Source organism: Delphinus delphis, chromosome 10 (genome assembly GCF_949987515.2).
Source record: "Delphinus delphis chromosome 10, mDelDel1.2, whole genome shotgun sequence".
NCBI lineage: Eukaryota > Metazoa > Chordata > Mammalia > Artiodactyla > Delphinidae > Delphinus > Delphinus delphis.
The window spans coordinates 44,705,919-44,728,076 of NC_082692.2; the positions used below are offsets into that span (position 1 = coordinate 44,705,919).

At 40.1% G+C, this 22,158-nt stretch overlaps 1 protein-coding gene and 1 pseudogene across 2 annotated transcripts in view; both read left to right on the forward strand.

The window, feature by feature from the left end:
* The window catches only part of PRIM2 (DNA primase subunit 2), a 277,151-nt gene that overhangs the window by 154,992 nt on the left and 100,001 nt on the right, over window positions 1–22,158 (forward strand). For both annotated transcript variants that reach the window (XM_060021359.1, XM_060021360.1), the window contains exon 8: window positions 4,347–4,414. In XM_060021359.1, the coding sequence (XP_059877342.1) occupies window positions 4,347–4,414 (68 nt within the window). The remainder of the gene's footprint in view (window positions 1–4,346; window positions 4,415–22,158) is intronic.
* On the forward strand, window positions 17,484–18,207 carry LOC132431596 (small ribosomal subunit protein eS7-like; annotated as a pseudogene).

Sequence of the window (22,158 nt, forward strand, 5' to 3'; positions counted from 1 at the left end):
CTCTAAACAGCACTGCCACTGACATTCCTGCCTTATGCACATTCCCTGGGAAACCCAGCCCTTCCATGGTGTATCCGCTGCTTGCTTGCTGATCACGCCTAAATCTACACCCTCAGCTCCATACCCTCTCCTGGGCTCTAAATCCATATATGTTTCGTTGCCTCTTGGATATTCAAAGGCACCTCAAATTCAGCATGCCTAAAACTAGGAATTTTCTTTCCTCTCTGGATTCTCCTCTTCCTGTGGCCACTGTATGGCAATTAATAGAATAGTCAGCCCACCAGATGTCCTCTGTCACTCCTTCTGTTGTGGGCATGAAGTTATGCGGAGGATTCCTCCTTATTTCCTTTCTTTTGCTGCTGCCTCGTTCTGGATCTTGGGTCTCTGGATGGCCCTCCTCCAAGCCATTCCTCTCCCTTTGAAAAAATCCCTCAGCCCTCCTTCCCTCCCTGCCCTGAACTATACTTCACACACAAATGTATGCAAAATAATGTAACAAACGCCCTTGTACTGACCTCCAGGATCATAATTCTAAAGGTTACTTTTTCCATGCTGATCTAATTTCAGCAGGACGTCTAGACATTGTTTTCTGTGTTTGCCTTACTCTTAAAAAGATCTCAGAACCCAGAATGCTGTACAGCCAGGCTTTTCCATTCTTGAGTAGATTAATTTTCTAATTGCTATTTGGGTTTCGTTTTCAAAACTTTACGTCCTTTTTGGGGTAGGAGTGTTTCGAGACAAATATTTTGGACTCATTTTCAAAATAACTTATCCACCAGAAACTGTAATAGTTAGCAGTAATATCTCAAAAAGCATTTACCCCAGCACTTTAGTTTCAGCATTGTTATATAAACGACACAGTTTCTTTACCAGCCTCCGACTGGTTTCTGTGTGGCTTTTGCAGTGGCAGGTAGCTGTCCGTTGGGTCCTAGTCTTGCATGGGCTGTGTGTGCAGTACCTCGTGCTCAGGCCTGAAGATGCTGTTTCCTCAGGAGGAAACTACGAGGTGGGCCAGACACCTCCAGACTCGCTTTTACTTTTTGTGCCTTTGCATCTGTGTGGTATTTTTTTAAAATTTATTTATTTTTTAAATTTATTTTTGGCTGCATTGGGTCTTCGCTGCTGCACGGGCTTTCTCTAGTTGCGGCAAGCGGGGGCTACTCTTTGTTGGGTGCGCGGGCTTCTCATTCCAATGGCTTCTTTTGTTGTGGAGCATGGGCTCTAGGCGCGCGGGCTTCAGTAGTTGTGGCACGTGTACTCAGTAGTTGTGGCTCACGGGCTGTAGAGCGCAGACTCAGTAGTTGTGGAGCACAGGCCTAGCTGCTCCGTGGCATGTGGGATCCTCCCGGACCAGGGATCAAACCCGTGTTCCCAGCATTGGCAGGCGGACTCTTAACCACTGTGCCACCAGGAAAGCCCCTCATCTGTGTGGTATTTAATGTCATTAAAAGGATTATTAGTTGGAAAAATGCATTATTATTTTTTGTACACAAATATATGGCAAAATGCAAGATTTACTCAATGATAGTAATCTTTGAAATGAGATTTATTTAAGAATGAGTAGTTTATAATGCTGAAAAACAGCACAAACCTTGCATTGATTAATTCAGTGTGCTAGATGTATTGTTAATAATGAAAAGACGTCTTAAGAGCTCACCTCTGACCTCTCAACAATAAGAAATAAGGTACATTTTATGTCAACTTTTATTAATGTTACCATGAAACAGCCCTAACTCATACACCCCATTTAGGCTTTGCAGATGTAAACTCTGATAGATCTTCTTTCTCTTTCATTGTTAGTGATTTGTGTGTCAAGGACATTGTTGTATTTTCTATCAAAACAAAGAAACAACTAAGACATATCTGGAAACCAAAGTCTATTTAAACTAGACAAATACTCATTTCAGGTTGTAGAGGAAAGAAAGTCCTTAATGCTGAAAATCTTGTCATGACTGTGTATTGCTTTCTTGGAAGGCTGACAGTTGTGATTTATTAGTTTTGATTTAGATTTAGTTTTGCTCAAAGCAGGAATTTGAAAAGCTTTAGCTGTGAAAAGTATATAGATATTTTTTTTATGGTTATCAATTTTTTTACTGAAGTCTAGTTGGTTTACAGTGTGTTAATTTCTGCTGTACAGCAGAGTGATTCAGTTATATATATATATACATTCTTTTTTAAAATATTTTTTTCCATTATGGTTTATCATAGAATATTGAATATAGTTATATGTGGAATCTAAGATATGACACAAATGAACTTAAATATAATTTTTTTCATCAATTAATGGAATTACACAGTTGCAAGTTTTTGGCCCCTCATAGCCTAGTGGATATAGTAGTAGCTACTTGGGCTCAGAGAGAAATTCCAGAAGAAATGATAGAGCCTGCAGTCCCTAAAATGAAGTTTATATTCTGTCAGCAAAAGGTCAGTAGACAGCTTTGCCACTTTAAAGAGCTTTGGAATAGCTTTATTATCTAATCTCCTTAACAGGAAGAGATGTGTGCTCTTTTTGAAAATGCTGATTGTTTATTCTTCTCAGTGATTCAAACTTGAAAATAAGGTGTGGGGGTTGGGAAGGGGTGGGGAGAGAATCAAATCGTTGAGTATATGTGTTCCAGAAACTGGGGTAGTGGCCCATTTCTTCCTGATCTGCTGCCACCATGTCTGTTGGAGATGGCTGAGCTGTCGTTCTGCACCATGTTTCAGAAATTCGGCCCAAGAGGAGGATTTTAAGAAGCTGTCTGATGAAAGAATTGGTGTGATGAAGTTAGCCTGAGAGCCTGAGGGAATTTTAAGTGGTTTTAATTTGGGGAGTGGGTAACTTTCATTTTGAAAATTTCACTCTGGCAAGACAAGAAGGGAGGGAGAAACATAGTGAGTGAAGATGCTATATCCACAGTTCAGGATAAAGGGAATGCAGGCTCAAATGGAGATAGGTGTACGATTGAGATATATTTCCAATGTGGAATGTAGAGACATTTAGGAGTATTTTGCTGGTGTTTCTGTTTGCTTGCTTTCATTCAGAAAACATGGGTTGATCAGAAATTGTGCTACACAGATTGACAGAAGTAACTCCTAGTCTGTCTGCTCCATTTTCAGAAAATTGACTTTTGAAATATCTAGATAAGTTATTTTAATCTTTTTAGAGCATAGCTCTGTTTCTGAGCCATGAAACCTCTTGAACAATGAAAATGATATTTTGTAAAGGGATTTGACGTTAGCAGATATAGGGTGTAGTAAAGTGTCTTGTTTATAAAACCTTTATAACATATGTCATGAAATACTAGACTTAACATTTCTCCGGGATACTGAGAATCTTCTGGTTGCACTAAATTGCAGCAGACTGTCTCATTTTATTGTCTTTTAAATTAATAACTGTTCACATGTATTGACTCACAAAATTGGGAATGTTTCTCTGTTATTACTAGATATGATTTAATAAAAATGACTTCATATTTGGCATTTTGGTCAACATTTTTTCACAAATATAGTATTTATTAGATGTTTTTAAAGTGACAGTTTTATTTGCATAACGTTGAAAATTAAGTTTGAATTAAATTAATTGATGAATTAGTTTTAATTAACAAAATAATTAGACAGGATACCCTATATAAAACCAAAGGATATCCTTCAGTTTCTTTTTTAGTCTTAGGAAGTTTCTCTTTTGTGAATTATCAAATGATTTATTAGTAGAATACAAGAACTATGTATACTTGAATCCAGAAGAAATCTATCCTTTACATTTGTTTTGGTGTTTTATTTAGGTGACTTCAAGGTATCTAATTACTTTGAATATTTTTAATTTCTTTGTTTCACATTCTTATAGTATAAGAGGGCTTTCTCAAGAACAGAGACAAATATAGAGATACACAGAGATAAGATTTTAATATTATTGCACTAAAGTATATCAGAGGCTCACATTTCCATGATATTACTGTCGACCTGACACACAGTATTGGGAAATAAGGCTTTGGCTCTTACATTTTGTTTCCTAGATCCCCTGGGGGTCACATTTCAAAGTTAAGTACTTTGATTTGCCTTGGTATGTTTATAAGATTTTCTTGGTTACTTTTTTTGCTGTACACAGGCCTCTCACTGTTGTGGCCTCTCCCGTTGTGGAGCACAGGCTCCGGACGTGCAGGCCCAGCGGCCATGGCTCACAGGCCCATCCGCTCCGTGGCATGTGGGATCTTCCCGGACCGGAAGATCCGTGTCCCCTGCATCGGCAGGTGGACTCTCAACCACTGTGCCACCAGGGAAGCCCCGGGTCCTCATATTGCATGTAGTTCAGATAAGTTCAGTCTGAGGCGTTTGCTGTGGTTGCTCACCCCCTTCTCTGCTTTCAGTTAACAGCCAGGTCCTTGCCCGCTGTGCAGTCGGATGAGAGACTCCAGCCTCTACTCAACCACCTCAGGTAATACAAAGGCCCAGCCTGTCAAACTTGTAAATCCACCTGCATTACAGTGGTTAAAGCCTCTTTGATGTCTAAAAACTTTACAAAGCCTTTCTTTTTTCTTTTTCTTTTTTCTGTCATTCTCTGATTTAAGTTGAAGTTCCTAGTGCAATGCTCTTGTTACCCTTGACTTCAGGGTACTATAGAAAGTTCATTTAATTCTATAAAAGTATGTAGAACTGGTTGATAAGTTGAAGTTAAAATGAGTAGTGATGACTGAGTTCAGAAAGATCTCAAAGGAATGAGCTATTTGCTTAATTAACTGCGAGGCTAAGACAAACTATGGGAACCTGCACATATTTTGTTGGGGGTAGTTGAAGTAAGTTATATTTGTTTTCTAAATACAAAAATAATTTATCCTCATTATTTAAAAAACAAACGTTGAAAATACAGGAAAGGAGGAGGAAAAACCTATCATCACTATTCAGAAATAATACTGCTTTCCTCTGTGCTGTTTTAAAACTCAGTGTTGTAATTATACTTTTATATAATTCACTATTTTTTTCATTTTTCTGTTACTAAAATCTGTCCACAAACATAGTTTTTCATGATTATATGGTATTTTCTTGTATGAGTGTCCTATAGTATATTTATCATTCTTTGGGAAGCATTTAGACCATTTTTCATTCTTTTCACTAGTGTAAAAAATGCGGTATGTGAATCTTTATCTGTATTTTTGATTGTTTCCTTAGCATGGGTTTTCAGAAGTGGAATTTGTGAAAGCATATGAACCCTTTTAAAGATTTAAGTATATTTATTTCTTTTTCAAAAACCTTATTCTACTTGTGTTTTCATATAAGATCCCCCATGTTGCTGTACTCTGAACAAGAAGGGGCAGCTAAAACAGTTGCTAATTTAATAGGTTTACCATAGAGATACTGTTGGTATCATGTACTTTGCACTGATAATTATTAAGAATGATTTTAAATCATTTTGTTATCCATGTTTTTTGAGGTGGGATTAACTATCTTTGCCCATTTATTGATAGCATCTTTTGATTATTTGATCTTACATACTTTAGATATAAAGGATAGTGACTCTTCGTTATATTTGTTACAAACGTTTTTTTTTCTGAGAGTTTTTTATTATGTTACATTATCCAACATACCTACATTTTCAAGTTATATTCAGCCAAGCACCTTTAGTGTTTTCCTCTATGGTTTCTTTTTATTTTTTTGAAACCTAGAATGCTACCGATCCTTCAGAAATTGGCATGGACGTTAATTTCCAGTGTCTTTCAGTGTTCTTCATTTTCCTCCTCCCCTGCCTCCCTGCTCCCTCTTTTCCTCCTCTCCTGTCCTCCTCTCCAGTTGGGGAGGGTGGGGTCCAGACTAACACCTCACGGGGGACTGAGTAGCATGAGTACTGTACAGAGTTGTTAAATTTCTGAGAGCTCTGTGTTAGTGAGTCACTCCCCTGCCCCCCTCTCCTCCCAATCTCAGCCTGAGCATCTCCTTCTGGTGGCCTCTTATCTTTGCCGGATTTGCCCTCTCTATTTCACATCACTGCTGCAGTCATTCTGTTATTCCTTGATTTAAAAGCATTCTGTCTCCTGAATTTCCCCCGGGATGAAGTGAGAACTTCTCAGCCTGGCAGATGAGGTCCTTCTGGAAGGAGCTGGCCTGGCCCTTTGGACTTTCTGTCAGTACTGACACCCTGACTTCTCCTGCCAGCAGGTGCCCTGAAGCTCCACCAGTGTGACATGCCCTTGCTCTCCTCAGTGCCCTTGCAGATAATTTCCTCCTGCCCGGAATGCTCTTTTCCCCTTCCTCCACCTCTGTGATTTGATAATGTTGCTTGTTCTTGTTCGCCTCCTCTGATGAGCTCTCCCTGACCACTTGGTTCTCACCCTCCCTCCCCTGCCCCATCTCCCTCTCAGGTGTTTATTTGTGTTCCCGTAATACTGCCTGGCTCCCCATGTTACAGAACCTATGATATTGTTTCCTTGCCTGATTTCTCCATTATAGTATGAGCTGCTCCAGAGCTGCACAGTCCTTTTCATGATAGGTCTTCATTATGTGTTTTGTTGAATGAATAAATACGTGTTATACCAGTGATATTTTGTTGGTTTTTTTCTGCATAAAGTTTTTATAATTTATAATAATCATATTGTTACAGTTCTTTCCCCTATAAAACCATTGAGTCAGAAGACATAGACCTAAAGGGCTGGATCTCACATCTAGTCAGTGCTTGATTCTGTGAGATAATGATGGATTCTCCTTCCTCCACCCCAGTGCGGTCATTGTCAACTAGAGTTTAGATTAACTACTGACATGTCTTTTTGAGTCCTTGAAACTTGCACAAACTGTACATTCATTTAGGGCTTTCATTCTCTGTGGAAGTCACTTGTGGCTGTTTGCTAAGCAACCAGGGCTAGATGCTACATGTAATATGCACCAACTGATGTTGCTTCTCTTATTATTATTATTAAACCAAATGGTTTCTTGTTTTATTACCATGTCAGAGACATCTGTATGTAGGGTGGGAGCTGATGTGCATAGTTGGACACTTCCTGTTACAAAAAGTAACCTTGTGGAAAGCCTTTCAAGTATATTGAATTGTCTCTTGGCTGTCTAAATGTAATGTTTTTCTTTTACCTTCCTTTTGCTTAGGGCAAAATAGGAAAGAATACTGTTTGGCTTGAAAGGTGCTAATGATAATCTTGTTAGGAAAAAATAATCATCATTGATTTGCATGAACTGTATAGTTTAAATATAACCTAGAAGGGGTGGTGGATATTAGGAGGTTGAAACTGAAATCATTATTAGATCTAATTTTGTTTAGTGCCTCTGATGATCAAAGAGGAATGATGAGTAGTGTTTTAATTAAGTTTGTCAATAAAATTAATTTGGGAGATGATACCAATACCCGCAAAAATTGAAGTAGCAATACAGAGAAATTCTCAAGTCATTTTACAGGACTTAGACATTCAAAGAGAATTAGTATAACACTTTGCCAACCTAATAATTTAGTATATTGCTTAACAATATATATCATTCTGAGAATGTAGAAGTGCTTTGTCCAGATTTTCTTAGTTGAACCTAGTTATATAGTTAAAAGTTAAATTAACCACAGAAAGCATTTTGCTTCAATCTCTTATGGAAATGCAAGCTATTCGTTAGTAGCATCCATCAGTAACTGAGCACCTATTATGTGCCGGGGATTAAAAAAAAAAAACAATTTCTGTTCTCAAGGAATTTACAGTTTTGATTTCATTTGAGAGATAGGCACTTAAACACATTACAACATTTGTAACCTTTTGAATGGAATTAAACACAAAGTACATTTCCTTAAGTGATGAGGCCATGAAGTGGTTGTTTGGATTCCACACCCCCTAGCACAGTGGTGGCTCACAGTGGCTGCTCAGATTGGACTGAACTTTGATCTCACTTGAGGGAGGATGTTGTCAGTGACCGTGAAGGAGAGTAAAGGAGGACAAGGGGGTGAATTGGACTGCTGGGATCGTAGGTTCAGTGGGTTAAGACATTTTAAAGTTGAGATGCTGGTGGAGCATATGTGGGGTGTTTAGTAAGTAGCTGAATATAGACCCGCAGTTTGAGAGCGAGGTTTATAGAGAGACATTTGCTAATCTCCACTATATAGGGGTGGTTAAAATCAGGGGGATGGTTGAGATCACTCGGGGAGAGAATATAGAGTGACAAGAAAAGGAGAAATGGCCCTGAATAGAACCCATAGAAGTTAGTGTTTAAGTGACCTGTGATGGGCAGTGATGGAGGGAGGAGATGAGTTAAAAGGGAAGCCAGTAAAGACACCAGGGAGGAATCTCGAGTGAAACAGGAGCACAGCAAGGGGTGGTGGCATCAACAATGCTAAGGGAAAGCTTTCAGAAAGGTGAACACTGTTAAACGCGTAGGGAAGTCAGGTCAGAATCTCCTCACGTCAGTTGGATTAGGTGCATGGGAGCCATAGGTGGCTCAGCCCCCACCTTGCAGTGGTACAGATGCAAGTCTATCCCTGGGGTGGGGGTTGAGGAGGAAATGCGGAACGAGGCTGTGGGCATACAGGGAGCGTAGACTGCTCTTGGCAGAGCGAGGAGGAAAGGGGACTGTACCCATGAGTGTCATGGTTGAAGCAAGTGTTTCATTTTTCCCCGAAGGCTGGAAAGGTGAGCAATGTTTATCGGTCAGGGAGAAACGAGGTTTATGGGAATAAGGAAATAATTGAAGGGGCAAGTATTTAGAAGAGGGAGGAGAACATGGGACCAAGAAATCAAACTGGCTAGTTTACAAAGTACTGTCCAAACTGGCTTTTTAGTTCATACTCAGAGCACCCCAGTGAGGATGGTAGATGGTTGTTTGTCATTAACCCTATTTTAAAGTTTAGTGATGGAGCCTCAGGAAGTTCATGTTAAATTCTGAAATGCCAGAGAGAATTTGTGTAAATCATAATTTCTGGTCTCCTCAAGTCACATATCATTACATACATCATCTAATGAGTCCACATCTCAAGGTGACTTTACACATCCTCACACATCACTGCATTTTCTAGGGTGAATTATATCATGTACTGATTTTCTAATTTGGAGATATATAAAGGCCTTGGGATATGTTCCTGTAAATGTAGAAGTTTATTGTATGTAAGTGTCTTTGCTACCCTAATGTTGTTACCTATGGGATAATATTTATAGAAATGTATTAGACTACCAAGGGTGTTTATGTTAAAGATTGTTATTTATTTATTTGTTTTTGCGTTACGCGGGCCTCTCACTGTTGTGGCCTCTCCCGTTGCGGAGCACAGGCTCCAGACGCGCAGGCTCAGTGGCCATGGCTCACGGGCCCAGCCGCTCCGCGGCATGTGGGATCTTCCCGGACCGGGGCACGAACTCGTGTTCCCTGCATTGGCAGGCGGACTCTCAACCACTGCGCCACCAGGGAAGTCCTTTCCTTGTCTCTGGGAAGCCCAAGATTGTTATTTTTATTTATTGTATTATTTACAAATGCTAGGTGTAAATAGGTGAGACTGCAGAAGAAAACTTGTAGCCCACAATCTACATGTGATTACTTGGATATGATTTTTTTTTCCTTAAAAATAATGCCTTTTCCCACAGTGTGTCTTCCTCCTTCACCTCTCCACCTCAAGATATGAAGTGAATATTGTTCTCATTTAATATTTTGCCAATAAATTTAATGATTTTCCAATTCTTTAATTAAAAATTAAAGAATTTCAAAACCATGTATTTGTTACACTATTTTTCCTAATTTTATTAGCATATTTCAACCTAAGAATAAAATAGAAATCAAGTAAAGATAAGAGAAGCTAGCAAAGAGAAGCATTACCTGTAGTAAATGAACTGTATCACATGGATTAACTTGTAATGCATCCTGAATTTCTAAGCAGATGGTTATATTGACCTTTATTTGGAAATCATTTAAAATAATGAAAGCATCTTCCTTCAGTTGGTATTTTTTTTCCTTCAGTTGGTATTATTACCAACAATTATTTTGTAAATTTTTTTTCCTATTGCAGTACATTTGGTTGATATGTACACATTTCTGTTCATTCCTCCGAAGAATATGCTGACACAGATTTTATATCAGAAATGCAATCTCTGTAAGAAAGCTTTTCTCAATATCCATGGTGGTACAGTACCCAGCGTTTTCTTTTTGAATTACTTCTCATTTTGAAATCAGAAAATTGTTGGGCGTTCATGTGTTAGGAAAGGTTTGGTAGATCAGGATGCCCACCAGGTGAGGGCTGAAGTGAGAGCCTCATTAACGTGGTCCACGGGCTCCAGCTGTTTGTCAGCTTTTCCTCATCACCTGTTTCTAAGCTCTGGCATTAACTTTAGATTTATTTCCTTTTCTACATGCAGCAACATAAGCTTTTAGCTCAGTGATTATTGTGAAGGTGTTTCAGGTGTCTTGTAAGATTAATAAATTAGAAAGAATGTGTTCTTTCCCATTATTTATGGTCTTTGAGTTATTTCTTTTTTCACGTTTGTATTGAAAATGTTTATGCCTTTTTAGAGATGTACTTTGTCAAGAGTGAGCATTTTATTAAAATCCTCCCATTGTGTTAAGGGCACTATAATGGATAGTCTGTGTACAAAGATGCTAAGAGATGTGGTCCCTCAGCTCAAGATGTTTATATGCTAACAGGAAAAGAAGACCAATCTACACACACACACACACACACACACACACACACACACACACGCACGTGCGCGCGGCTGTACTGAAATAGTTGCTGCAGCTTAATCAAGCAGAGGAAGGAGAGAGGTGTATGTGGCTTATGTTACAAATTTTATGTCATTTAATTTTTTTGATAAAATTTATAGTCACACTACATAAAATTTGGAAAAATAGAAGAAACGAATCCTGCTTCACTAATATAACCACTGCTAGGCTTTTGTTGTAATCTCTATATATTTTTACGTAATAATAATTTAAATGGTTAAACTTAAAAAATTTTTTTTCACTTAGTATGTCATACCCATGTAGTAAAGTAGAAGATTACTTTTCATGGTTCCATTTTTAAGTGACTTATAGTATTCAATTGAGGATAGATATATCTATCTTAACCATTCCCATTTTACTGGGTATTCAGGCTTTTTTTTTGGTTGAATAAAGCTGTGAAGAACAATTACAGAGTGTTAGCATCTTCTTTGTGGCCAGGTGAGGTCCACTGGGGAGAAGATATGTTGTGATGACTGCATTAAGAGGGATTGCAGCAGAGATGTTTCCCAGGAGACAGAGATAGGACAGAGAGCAGCAGCAGCCTAGGTGGCTTATAGCTTTACAGGGACAAGAGAGGCGAGAAAGTAGCCGCGTCCTTAGCAAGTGAACCAGTGACTTGAAGAAGACAGAATTCAGGATGCTGAATTTTAAACCTTATTGGTGTGTCTAGATTAGAAAATTTTGTTGTAGCCATAATAAATTACCACAAATTGAATGGATTAAAGCAGCACTCATTTTTATCATACAGTTCTGTAGGTCAGAAATCCCACATGGGCCTCCCGCAGCTAAAATCAAGATGCCAGCAGGGCTGTGGCTGTTGCTGGAAGCTCTGGGGCAGAGTGTGCTGCTAAAGCTTATGCATGTTGCTGGCTGAGTGCAGTTCCTTGTGGCAGGACTGAGATCCCCATTTCCTGGCGGGCTGTCAGCCAGGGGCCCACATTCCTTCCTCTGCTTTCCCTGAGCCCCAGAGGCCTCTTTCTGGTCCTTGCGTGTGGTCCCCTCTCCGAGCCGGCAGCAGTGCATCAGTCCTTCTCATGTGTCAGAACTGACTTCTGCGACTGCATCTCTGCCCCCACCCTGAGAAAGCTTTCTGCTTTTACAGTCTCATGTAGTTACATTGCCCACATGTATACCCAGGATAATTGCCCCATCTCAAGGTCCTTAATCTTAATTTCATCTGCAGAGTCCTTTTTCCCACATAACCTAACATATTCATGAGTGAACATCTTTGGAAGACCATTGATCTGCCTATTAATGTGAGGGTTTTCTCTTGGGAGGTTGAAAACAGCTTTTAACATTACTTTGCATCAGTTTTACAAGTAAACCATCACTCTTAATTTATATACAATACTAAATTTCCCTGGGGTTTGTAGTTACGTCACTTTGTTAGCTTAACATGTTTTAAAGTTTAAAAAGGGTTAACAGTGATTTTTACAGAAATATAAAGTACTAATTTTCTTTTCAGTGATATAGAAAGAAGATAGGAGTCTTTCCTGTCTCTTCAACTGGCTATCTTGCCAAGGCAAATAGATACCTTTGTAAACAGTAGACTTTGTAATGAGGTTGTACGTAGTGGCTGTGACTTGTGGAGGTAAATACATGGTCACAAACCTTTATTCTAAGAGTTTGTTTTATTTATTATTAATTTAACACATATTAAGGGAACTACTTGGTGCCAGGCATGGTGTTAGGTTCTAGGGATACATGTTTATTTCTGCTCTTATAGGACTCAGTGTTGCTCAGAAAAGAGAGAATCTTAAAGTAATTATAGTAAATTATGATGGCTGTTAGCATAGTAGAGGTACCTGATTCTGTGGGGCACATAGCATTGTGGAAATCACAGTAGAGGGACATGATTCTGTAAGCACACAGCCTTGCATGTCACAGTGTTCTTGCAGCTTGTTCCCAAGTAGAAATGTCAGATTTCTGTTGGCCCTCTGACTCCAAGGTTTCTTAGGGATTTATGGATTGTGGATGCTGTCAGTCTTCCTGGAAAGCAAAGTTTATGATTGTTTATGTTTTTCAAGTAGTTTCATTGTCTGTAGTTTTAAAATTTCGTATTCTTCACTCTTTGGGTTTCTTTAAAATATTGATTGTCCTCTAGTTAAGTAATAAAGAAAATTAGTTATTTTACACTGTGTTAGGCATAAAGCACTAACAAGGTACAAAATGATGACTATGCTATGGACAATTTTCTTAAAAAGCCTGATAAAGCATTGTGGTAGTTACTGTAATATATTAGCAGTGAAAAAGTAATTTGTGTAGTGCTGTGCAGTAGAACTTTCTGTGGTGATGGAAGTGTTCTGTACCTGTGCCGTTCAACCCAGCAGCCAGCAGCTGCTTATGGCTGTTGAGTGCTTGAAGTATGGCTAGTGTGACTGAAGAACACGGGTTGTAATTTTATTTTAATTAATTTAAATTTAAGTAGCCGGTTGTAGCTAATGGTTATTGGATTGGACAGCATACGGTTCTCTGTCATATTTGAAATACGTTTACATAGTCATATATTTTTTAAAGTATAGTAATGGTTTCTAGATTAATGGATTTGGAGTTCCAAGTCTGAGGTGGCTATGGACGTAGTTCTAAGGGCTTGCGGCCACTGAGGGGTCTGAGGTCCCTGAGCCGCAGCAGCCCTGTGCTTCCAGGTGTGGGCGTGCCCTCCTTGCCCCCCGAGCCGCCCACCTGTGCAGGTGTTGCAGGAGGTCTAGTGCTCACGCTGCCCAGCTGGTGAGCTGGGGTTCTGTCCTGGGTCTTTCTGAGCCACCTGGTGCCACTTGTGGAAATCTTGTGAGTCTAAATGTTTAGTGAACCTAAGAAGACCGCCTGGCAACCAGGCACAATTCACAGTAAAAACAAAACACTTGATAGATTGGGCTGCGGACAGACCGACAGCCCAGACTCACTTAGGGTGTAGCGCCCTCTCTGTTGTTTGTAACTACTGTTTAGAAAGTAGTTCTAAAAAGATAACATTGATACAAAGGGAATAAAAAGCCCATTTTAATTGAGCTTCTGTGGTCCTTGGTGGACGGTGTACATACTGTCCACAGGAGGCCACTGGGGACCTTGGTCACATGATGTAACTGTGTCCTCTCAGCCTCACAAAAGGCTGCTTCTGGTCACTCAGCTCACACTCACCCCCAGGGCCTCTGTGCTGTCACCTGCTCTGTTTTCCTCACAGCAGCGTCACTGGCTGAAATGGTCATTTTTACGTGTTCATTTGTTTTTTTGGTGTGTGTTTGTCTGCAGTGTAAGCTCCATGAGAGCAAGGCATCCTTCCTTCTGTTTACCTCTCTCCCTGTTGCTGTAACAGGGACTGGACCTCAGGAAGACTCCTGAATGAGCCAGTGCTGGGAGAGAACACTTTTAGGTTTTAAAATTTTACCTCTCATTTAGGTTTTTTAAGCTACTAAATGTTGAGACTGGATGAGATGGTATAATAGTTTGGACAAAATGTTGGTGAATTTTCTGTCATTTCCAAGGAAAAGCTTTGGTAAAGAAACACTCTTTATACATTGTAGAAATTCAACACTGGTTTTGCCTTTTGTTTTGGGACTTGGGACTGTTTCTCCTGGAATCAGGAGCTAACCGAAGAGAGTCCTTTCTGTTTCTCTGTGTGACCTCAGAAGGATCCCCTTTCTTTCTCCCCAGTGACCTATCCAAATGTTGAAGACTGTATTTAAAAACAAAATAAAACCAAAGCTATTATGAACCTTGCTGTTTTGATCTATGAAACGAAGACCTTAACATAATGAGCCATTGTTAATGGCTGTGCAAGAGTGACAGAGTGTGTAGGAAAAGTGTGTGACGTGATCTCTGGATGTGACTTGTAATAATAATCCTCATTAGCTCTCCCCTTCTTCTCCCCTCCCTTCAAAACCTCCATCAAACCCCCACCTTCGTGTCCCTGGTTCTCTCTATTATTAGGGAACAAGTGTGAGGGGGCATCGTCGGGTGCTGTAGACCTGTGATAGCGCATCTCAGAAGCATCCCGCCCTCTGTACATTGTGGGGAAATGAGACGATGACCATCAATTTAACGTCTTAGTTCTCCTGTGTGTTAGAACTTTATTTCACGCCCACCCCGCCCTCAACGCCCTCAACTTTTCAGTACCAATCTCTCAGGCAGATTTCTTTATTGTAATCATTTGACTATCCTGGGTCAAAGTCAAGTCAAAACAGCCTCTACTTAGGGGTCATTATACTCCCAGAATATGCTAAGAATGTAAAAGGAGTATAAAATACATACTCATGGGGCTTCCCTGGTGGCACAGTGGTTGAGAGTCCGCCTGCTGATGCAGGGGACACGGGTTCGTGCCCCGGTCCGGGAAGATCCCACATGCCGCAGAGTGGCTGGGCCCATGAGCCATGGCCGCTGGGCCTGCGCATCCGCATCCGGAGCCTGTGCTCCGCAAGGGGAGAGGCCACAACAGTGAGAGGCCCGTGTACAGCAAACAAAACAAAACAAACAAACAAAAAACGTACTCATGAAAATAGAGATCTTTGTTGGGGGCTTTAAGTGTGTATGGTGCAAACATCTATGTAGCACTGTAGTGTGACTATCTTATAGGGATGTATGTGTATATTTTACGTTTTAAATCAATTTTATTGAGGTATAATTTACATACAATGAAATGCACTCATTTTAAGGGTGCAATTCCATGATTTTTGACAATTGTGAGGTACAGATATTTTTTATAGAAAAATGAGGTGCAACTTTCAACTCTCTTGCAGTTCATTGGACTGTTGCAGCTTAGAAATGGGAATAAATAGAAAAATATGGACCATATGGGAAAAGATGAGGCCAACCTCAAACAAAGAAGAGTAGTGATTGTGCTGTTTGTAGTTCTCACCTGATGTGGAAACCCATATGAACTTGTTTTTTTTATTGTGTATGTGCACCTCTTGAAATCATACAGCTTCTCTCAATTGTAGGGAAATATAGATCATTATCCTACGTATCGTCTGATGGTAGTTTTTCGGAGAGAATTTTTTTTACGTAAAATTCATGCTTGTGGAAAAATAATTTACATTCAGTTTATAACAGAATTTTATTGATTGTGTTCTCGTTTGGAGTAACTGCCGGGAAAATCCCTTGGGCTAACACAAGTGGGATACCATTTACTAGGGATTTAGCTGTAGAAAGAAATTCATTTCAATTTCAGTGGTGACAGCTATTGAGTGAATTTTCCTGTGATATCCTCACAGCAGGAAGTGATATATTGTAACTGTGGTTCCCTTGATTTCCTACACACTCAAGAAATCCAAACTGCAGGAATTGTGCTTTCTAAATGTCTGAATAGCCTAGCTTATGTGGTCAGAGTATTTTTTTTTAACATCCAAAGTGGGTAAAATTGTGATTGTAAAAGTGGACATTACGGGTGATGTTCAAAACCTTTGTTTCCTGTTTTTGAAATTGTTTTTCCATTTGTGCTATGATTACACCTTACTTCATGTGAAAGGGTTGTATTGGGACTTGGTATACTTTTATAGAATGATGTAGGAAATTACAGTTCATTTTGAAAGATGTATTAGCTTACTTTTTAATTTAAACAAAGAAATATGTTTCCTTGATGCAGAGATCAGTTTTGATTACTCGTGATGCTTTCTTCACTGCTTTTTTATGATATCTGTTTTTAAAATATGATAAACTATAGCTGCCAGATAGAAAGGAGTAAATAGTGCTAACCTCTTTCAAGAGTACTGGGGAATAGTTGACGAAGAAAGGAAATGTGTTTTATGTGTTACTATTTTATGAACCTCAGAGGCTGTTTGTTGGTGGGGAGGGAGGGTGTAGAGGTGCTCCCTGAGGATGGGAGGCAGGTTCTGTCTGACCTAGCCCAGGGTCCTGCGGTCTTCCAGACTCATACCCCCCCACCCCCATCCCCGGCCCCCAGCACAGCTTCTTACAGATGAGAGGAGAATGGATTGTTGTGATTAAGTGTTGAGGTGAGTCACGAAGCCCCAAAGACTCCCAGACAAAAATGTGTCACACATACACACACCCTCTCCCGCAGTGATTCCAGTTACCTCCAAGCTAATCAGAATTCACGATTGCTTCCCTGATAGTAGAAATGGGAGGGTGTGGCTCAAGTTTGGAACCTTGATTCCCAAGCACAGTGTTATGAAAACAAGCATATTTACAGTTGACTTGAGGCATTCCTTCAGTGGCCCAATTGCAGCTTGTATTCCACTTACGACCAGCAGAGTCTGATCTTCACTTGGCAAATAGAAGTCAGGGTAGGTCAATTGGCGTTTCTGCATGTGGACCTAGTCCTCAGGGGAAGCACTTGATTGCTTCGTGTCACTGTCCTCACTCTATGACAGTGCTGTCCAGAAGTATATGAGCACCACAAATATGAGCCACATGTGTAATTTTAAATTACTTCAGTGACATTAATTTTAGTAATATCTTATTTAACTCATATCCAGAATATCATTTCAACATGTAATCGATAGGAAAATTTATTAATGAAATGTTTTACATTAGTTTTTCATACCAAGTCTTTGAAATCCAGTGCAAATTTTACACTTATGGAACTTCTTAATTCTGACTAAGCTGCATTTCAAGTGCAGCTTAGTCACAGTTGGCTGGTGGCTACCATATTGGATATGCAGCTCTGCAAAGCTGGGTTCCATTGAAACCTGCAGTGTTTGAGTTTGAAGTTTTGCACTGGGGAAACTTTCTAAGAGTGTAGCTGTAGATAAAACCTTCCAGATCATCAGGTTTTTCAAGGACATCTAAATTCTACTTTAAGATTAAATATTTCATGTGATGGTATAAAGAAGATAGGAAAGAAATACATTTTTTTCCTGATATTCAAGGGAAGAAAGTGGTGAATGTTAAAGAGTAGAGAGAAACAACAACCAAAACGTCCACATGTGACAAATTGAGGCCTGGATGCTAATGATGATTACAATTTGAGTGAAGTATTGGCCGCATTGGCAAGATCCAGGCCATGTTTAGTTCCAGTGTGAAGATTGCCAAGCCCAGTGGTGTGAAGCCAGATGAGTTTGAGTTGGGCATCTCCCAGGTCCTTCTGAAGCTGGAGATGAACTTGTACCTCAAGGCCCAGCTGCGGGAGCTGAACATCATGACCACTGAGGAAATTGAAGTTGGTGGTGGTCGGAAAGCTATCATAATCTTGTTCCCATTCCTCAACTGAAATCTTTCCAGAAAAATCCAGGTCTGCTAGTGTGTGAGTTGGAGTAGAAGTTCAGCGGGAAGCACCTTGTCTTTATCACGCAGAGGAGAATTCTGCCTAAGCCAACTTGCAAAAGCCGTACAAAAAATAAGCAAAAGCATCCCAGGAGCTGCACTCTGACAGCAGTGCACGATGCCATCCTGGAGGACTTGGTTTTCCCAAGTGAGATTGTGGGCAAGAGAATCCGCGTGAAGCTGGTTGGCAGCCAACTCATAAAGGTTCATTTGGATAAAGCACAGCAGAACAATGTGGAACACAAGGTTGGAACATTTTCTGGTGTCTATAAGAAGCTCACGGGCAAGGATATTAATTTTGAATTCCCAGAGTTTCAGTTGTAAACAAAAATGACTAAATAAAATATTCACAATTAAAAAAAACAATTTGAGTGAAAAATCGTGTGGTAAACTCTTATAGACATCTCATTTGATCCTCACGGCAGTCCTCGGAGGGGGTACTTTCGTGACCCCTTTTGAGATCCCTGTTTCCCAGTGAGGAAACTGAAAGCAAAGTCACACAGTGAGTCTGATACCTGTGCTCCTCGTCAGTCTGCTTGGCTCACTCCCTTACTCTGCTGTACTCCCTGATTGCTTTGGGCAGATTGGACTTGGAAAAATTATGCAAATGAGGCAGAATTGCAGCTAAATCCTAAAATGTTGCAACTATTCCACTACTCCTTATTCCCTCCCTCAAGTTGCGTCACTAATCGGAAAACGGGAAAATGATTGGAGAGGTGTCACCCATTTTGCCAGCTGTGTCCTGTGGCATTTGTGTCTCAGCAGAGTTGTGATGGGCCGTCATGTGCTGAGATCAGGGCCACAGCAGGAAAGGTTTTTTTCCTTAACCAGCTAATCTTGTCATGAGACCCACAAATCCACTTTCATATAATTTCTTTTTGTTTTCGCCTCTTATTTTCAGCACTCAAAAGCAACTCCCTGTTGAAATCTAAGTGCTCGTGTTGACATTGGTGGTGTATTGACCGAGGCTTATATTTCTGTTGTTTCTACAAAGACCAGGCATGGGTCTGCCTTTCACAGATCAGATGTGTGCAGATGTGTGTGTTTCTGATTTACCTCTTTATATATCCACTGCATTTCTATTGTGTAGATTTGATGTTTGTGTGGTAGTGTTTGGGAGAACTGGTTCTGTGTGGCTGTGACTGACTCTGCCTTCCTGTCTCTGTTATGCCTCAGCCCTCCTCCCACCCCCCTATCAAATTGTTTAATTGGATTGAAAATAGGATCATGTCAAATATGGTTATGTAAATATGTGTTATGGATATTTTTGAAAGTGTCTTCTCCTTTCAACTCTTAATTTGTTGAAACTGTTGGTTTTACAATTTTCTGTTTACTGTGATTTTTAGCCTTATTGGAAAACTAACTCTGCTTACATCTTACTGTTTAATGAGCAAGACAATGTGGGAGGAAAAAGTTCCTCAGATGTGACTGAGTTTTAATTAAGTTGCATGTAGGCTTACTGAACAAATGCAACAGTAGGAAGATGTTTTTATATATTTTGTGTACCATTAGTTCTCTTATAGTAGATTGGATAACTTAGGACCATCACCTCAAGACAAAACAGAACAGAATAACCAAGGACAAACACTGAATTACTTCTGTGTTTGCAAAATTCAGTTTTCTTAGAAAATACTATTATGCACAGGTTTAGGTTTTTAAAGGTTTTAAACTTGACAAAACCTCAAGTTTTTATTAAAGTCATGATTTAGCACTATGTTATTGCAAAAGGAGGTAGAATTGGCTCTTTATTTTAATGGTTTTTGTTCAGAGACCTGCGTTTCAGGATCTACCTGCCCAGTTTCAGCTCTTTTTCCCCCTTGCCTCTGCAAGGGGTGGCTCTTTTGCCACCTAACCCAACATCTTCGTCTATAAACTGTGAAATTTCCTTGGCTTTGCTTGGGTCTTTCTGCCTGTCCATCTGATATGTGCTAACCCTCTAGATGTTGAGAAAAACAGACTTTTTTATTATCCCCAAATGTCACCTCCTTATCACATGCTTACTTTTAACAACCCTCCAACAACCCTAATAAACTCATGTCATATACTTTTCTGAACCGGATCAAAATTTAAAAATGTTTTAATACATATAAAGTTGTTCAACTATGAATGGTAAAAACACTAAAACAACCACGCCTGTGACTTTTCAGTTATTCCTTGACTGTGGTCTCCTGCTCTTCCCCTCTGCCACCCAGGCCCGCCTTCTCCCTGATGGTCAACCTCCTCTCCTTCGGCCTTGAGCTGGTCCTGCTGACTTGGCAGGCGTCTGCTCAGCTTGGGCACTGTGCTCAGTCATCTCAGCAGTGTTCTCACGACACTCAGAATCCTGGATGCTGTCCCTGGGCAGCTCCCTCTGAGGTGCCCTTTCTGGGCTGCATGTGGTTTGTCCTCCTCCCCCTGCTCTGAGAAGGGCCTGTTCTCTGCGGCCTTGTTGGGGCTCTCATCACCTCATCACGTCGTACTGTTTGGGTCATCTTTGGGTCCGTCACTACTTTGTGACTCTTCCTTGGTCACAGAAGTGCTTGATGAGGGATTGAGGAGCTGTACAGAGACCCTTGAAAGCTTTTTTTAAAAAGGTAGTTAGAAAAGGACAACAACTGGGATGTAGAAAAAGTGTCTTATAGAGAGCCTGACAATCTAATGGTATTTAAAAAAGTAAGGTTTGTCCTGGGTTTTCTGCATTTCTCTAGTTCTGTTTGGGGAGTGAAGGTGTTTGTGTTGCTTGTACAGTGCTGTGTAATTGCTACATTTTAGCAAACACACACTGTCGCCTTTCACCACAGACAGTGTTCTAATATAACTCAGTATTCATGGACCCACATCTTTATTGTTTTCACCACTTTTCTGGCTTTTTGGTGACTTGAGAAAAATGATACCATTTTACCTTCAGTGCCTTTCACCTGATACTCTAGCAAATAGAAGATAAATTAGCATACAGGATGGAAATAAATCACTATAGCTCTTAATCCCTTACTGTCCACATTTATGGATGAATAATTAATGCATAGTTTGACTTATGCTTTTTCTTTTTTTTTTGTTTGTTTTTTTGCGGTACGCGGGCCTCTCACTGTTGTGGCCTCTCGCGTTGCACCGGACGCACAAGCTCAGCGGCCATGGCTCACGGGCCCAGCTACTCCGCGGCATGTGGGATCTTCCCGGACCGGGGCAGGAACCTGTGTCCACTGCATCGGCAGGCGGACTCTCAACCTCTGTGCCACCAGGGAAGCCCTGCTTTTTCCTTTTTACTTGTGGCAAATTAGTGGCTAAACTGAGAATTAAATCAGATCTTGACTTTTTAAGATTCTCTGATGAATCAAAACTTCCTCTTTACCATTGTAAAGCAATTATACTCCAATAAAGATGTTAAAAAAAACAAAAAGAACATGGGCTTCCCTGGTGGCGCAGTGGTTGAGAGTCCGCCTGCCGATGCAGGGGACACGGGTTCGTGCCCCAGTCTGGGAAGATCCCACATGCCGCGGAACGGCTGGGCCCGTGAGCCATGGCCACTGAGCCTGCGCATCCGGAGCCTGTGCTCCGCAACGGGAGAGGCCACAACAGTGAGAGGCCCGCGTACCGCAAAAAAAAAAAAAACCAAAACTTCCTCTTTATATTTGGCAGGATAGTGATTAGTGACATGATTTGATTTTTGTGGCCCATTAAAATGTTTTTTGGTCCACTGTGTTGAAAAAAATGACATTTGTGTTACCTCTCAATTTATTCTCTTATGGAAGGTTAGAAGCAGGAAAGCTTTTATGCTGACTAAATCCCCTTTGTTAAAGCTGTACATCAGTGACAGCGAGTGTTTCTTAAAGCTGTGAGTATTTAAAATGAACTGAAAATAGTATTTTCTGCTGGGTTTGTGTGTGTGTATATCGAACCAATTAGAAATTGTTTTTACTGTTAAAAATTACAGTAAAATTTTTTTTAAAATTAAAAAAAGTTATAAAAAGTTTTTACTACTTTTTCTGTTTCCCTAGTACCATGATTAAGAATTGTTTGTTCATAAAGTTAACCAAGTTTTTAAAATCATGAAACTAAGACTATATTTTGACAGTTCATTATGTATGTTTTTGCTCATTAGTGTAGCAGCTGCATTCATTTGGAAGCTGTGTGATATGAAGCTGCCACTGGGTTCTGAGTGTGGTAGAAGGTGCCTTACCTGTCCTGGGGGCTGTTAGGAGTCTCATCTCGTAACATCCCTGTGCACTTCCAAGTAAAAGCCAAAGGTCCAGTCTCATAAGCTAATGTGAATTGTTATTAAGGATTTTTTTTAAAAATAAATTTATTTATTTATGT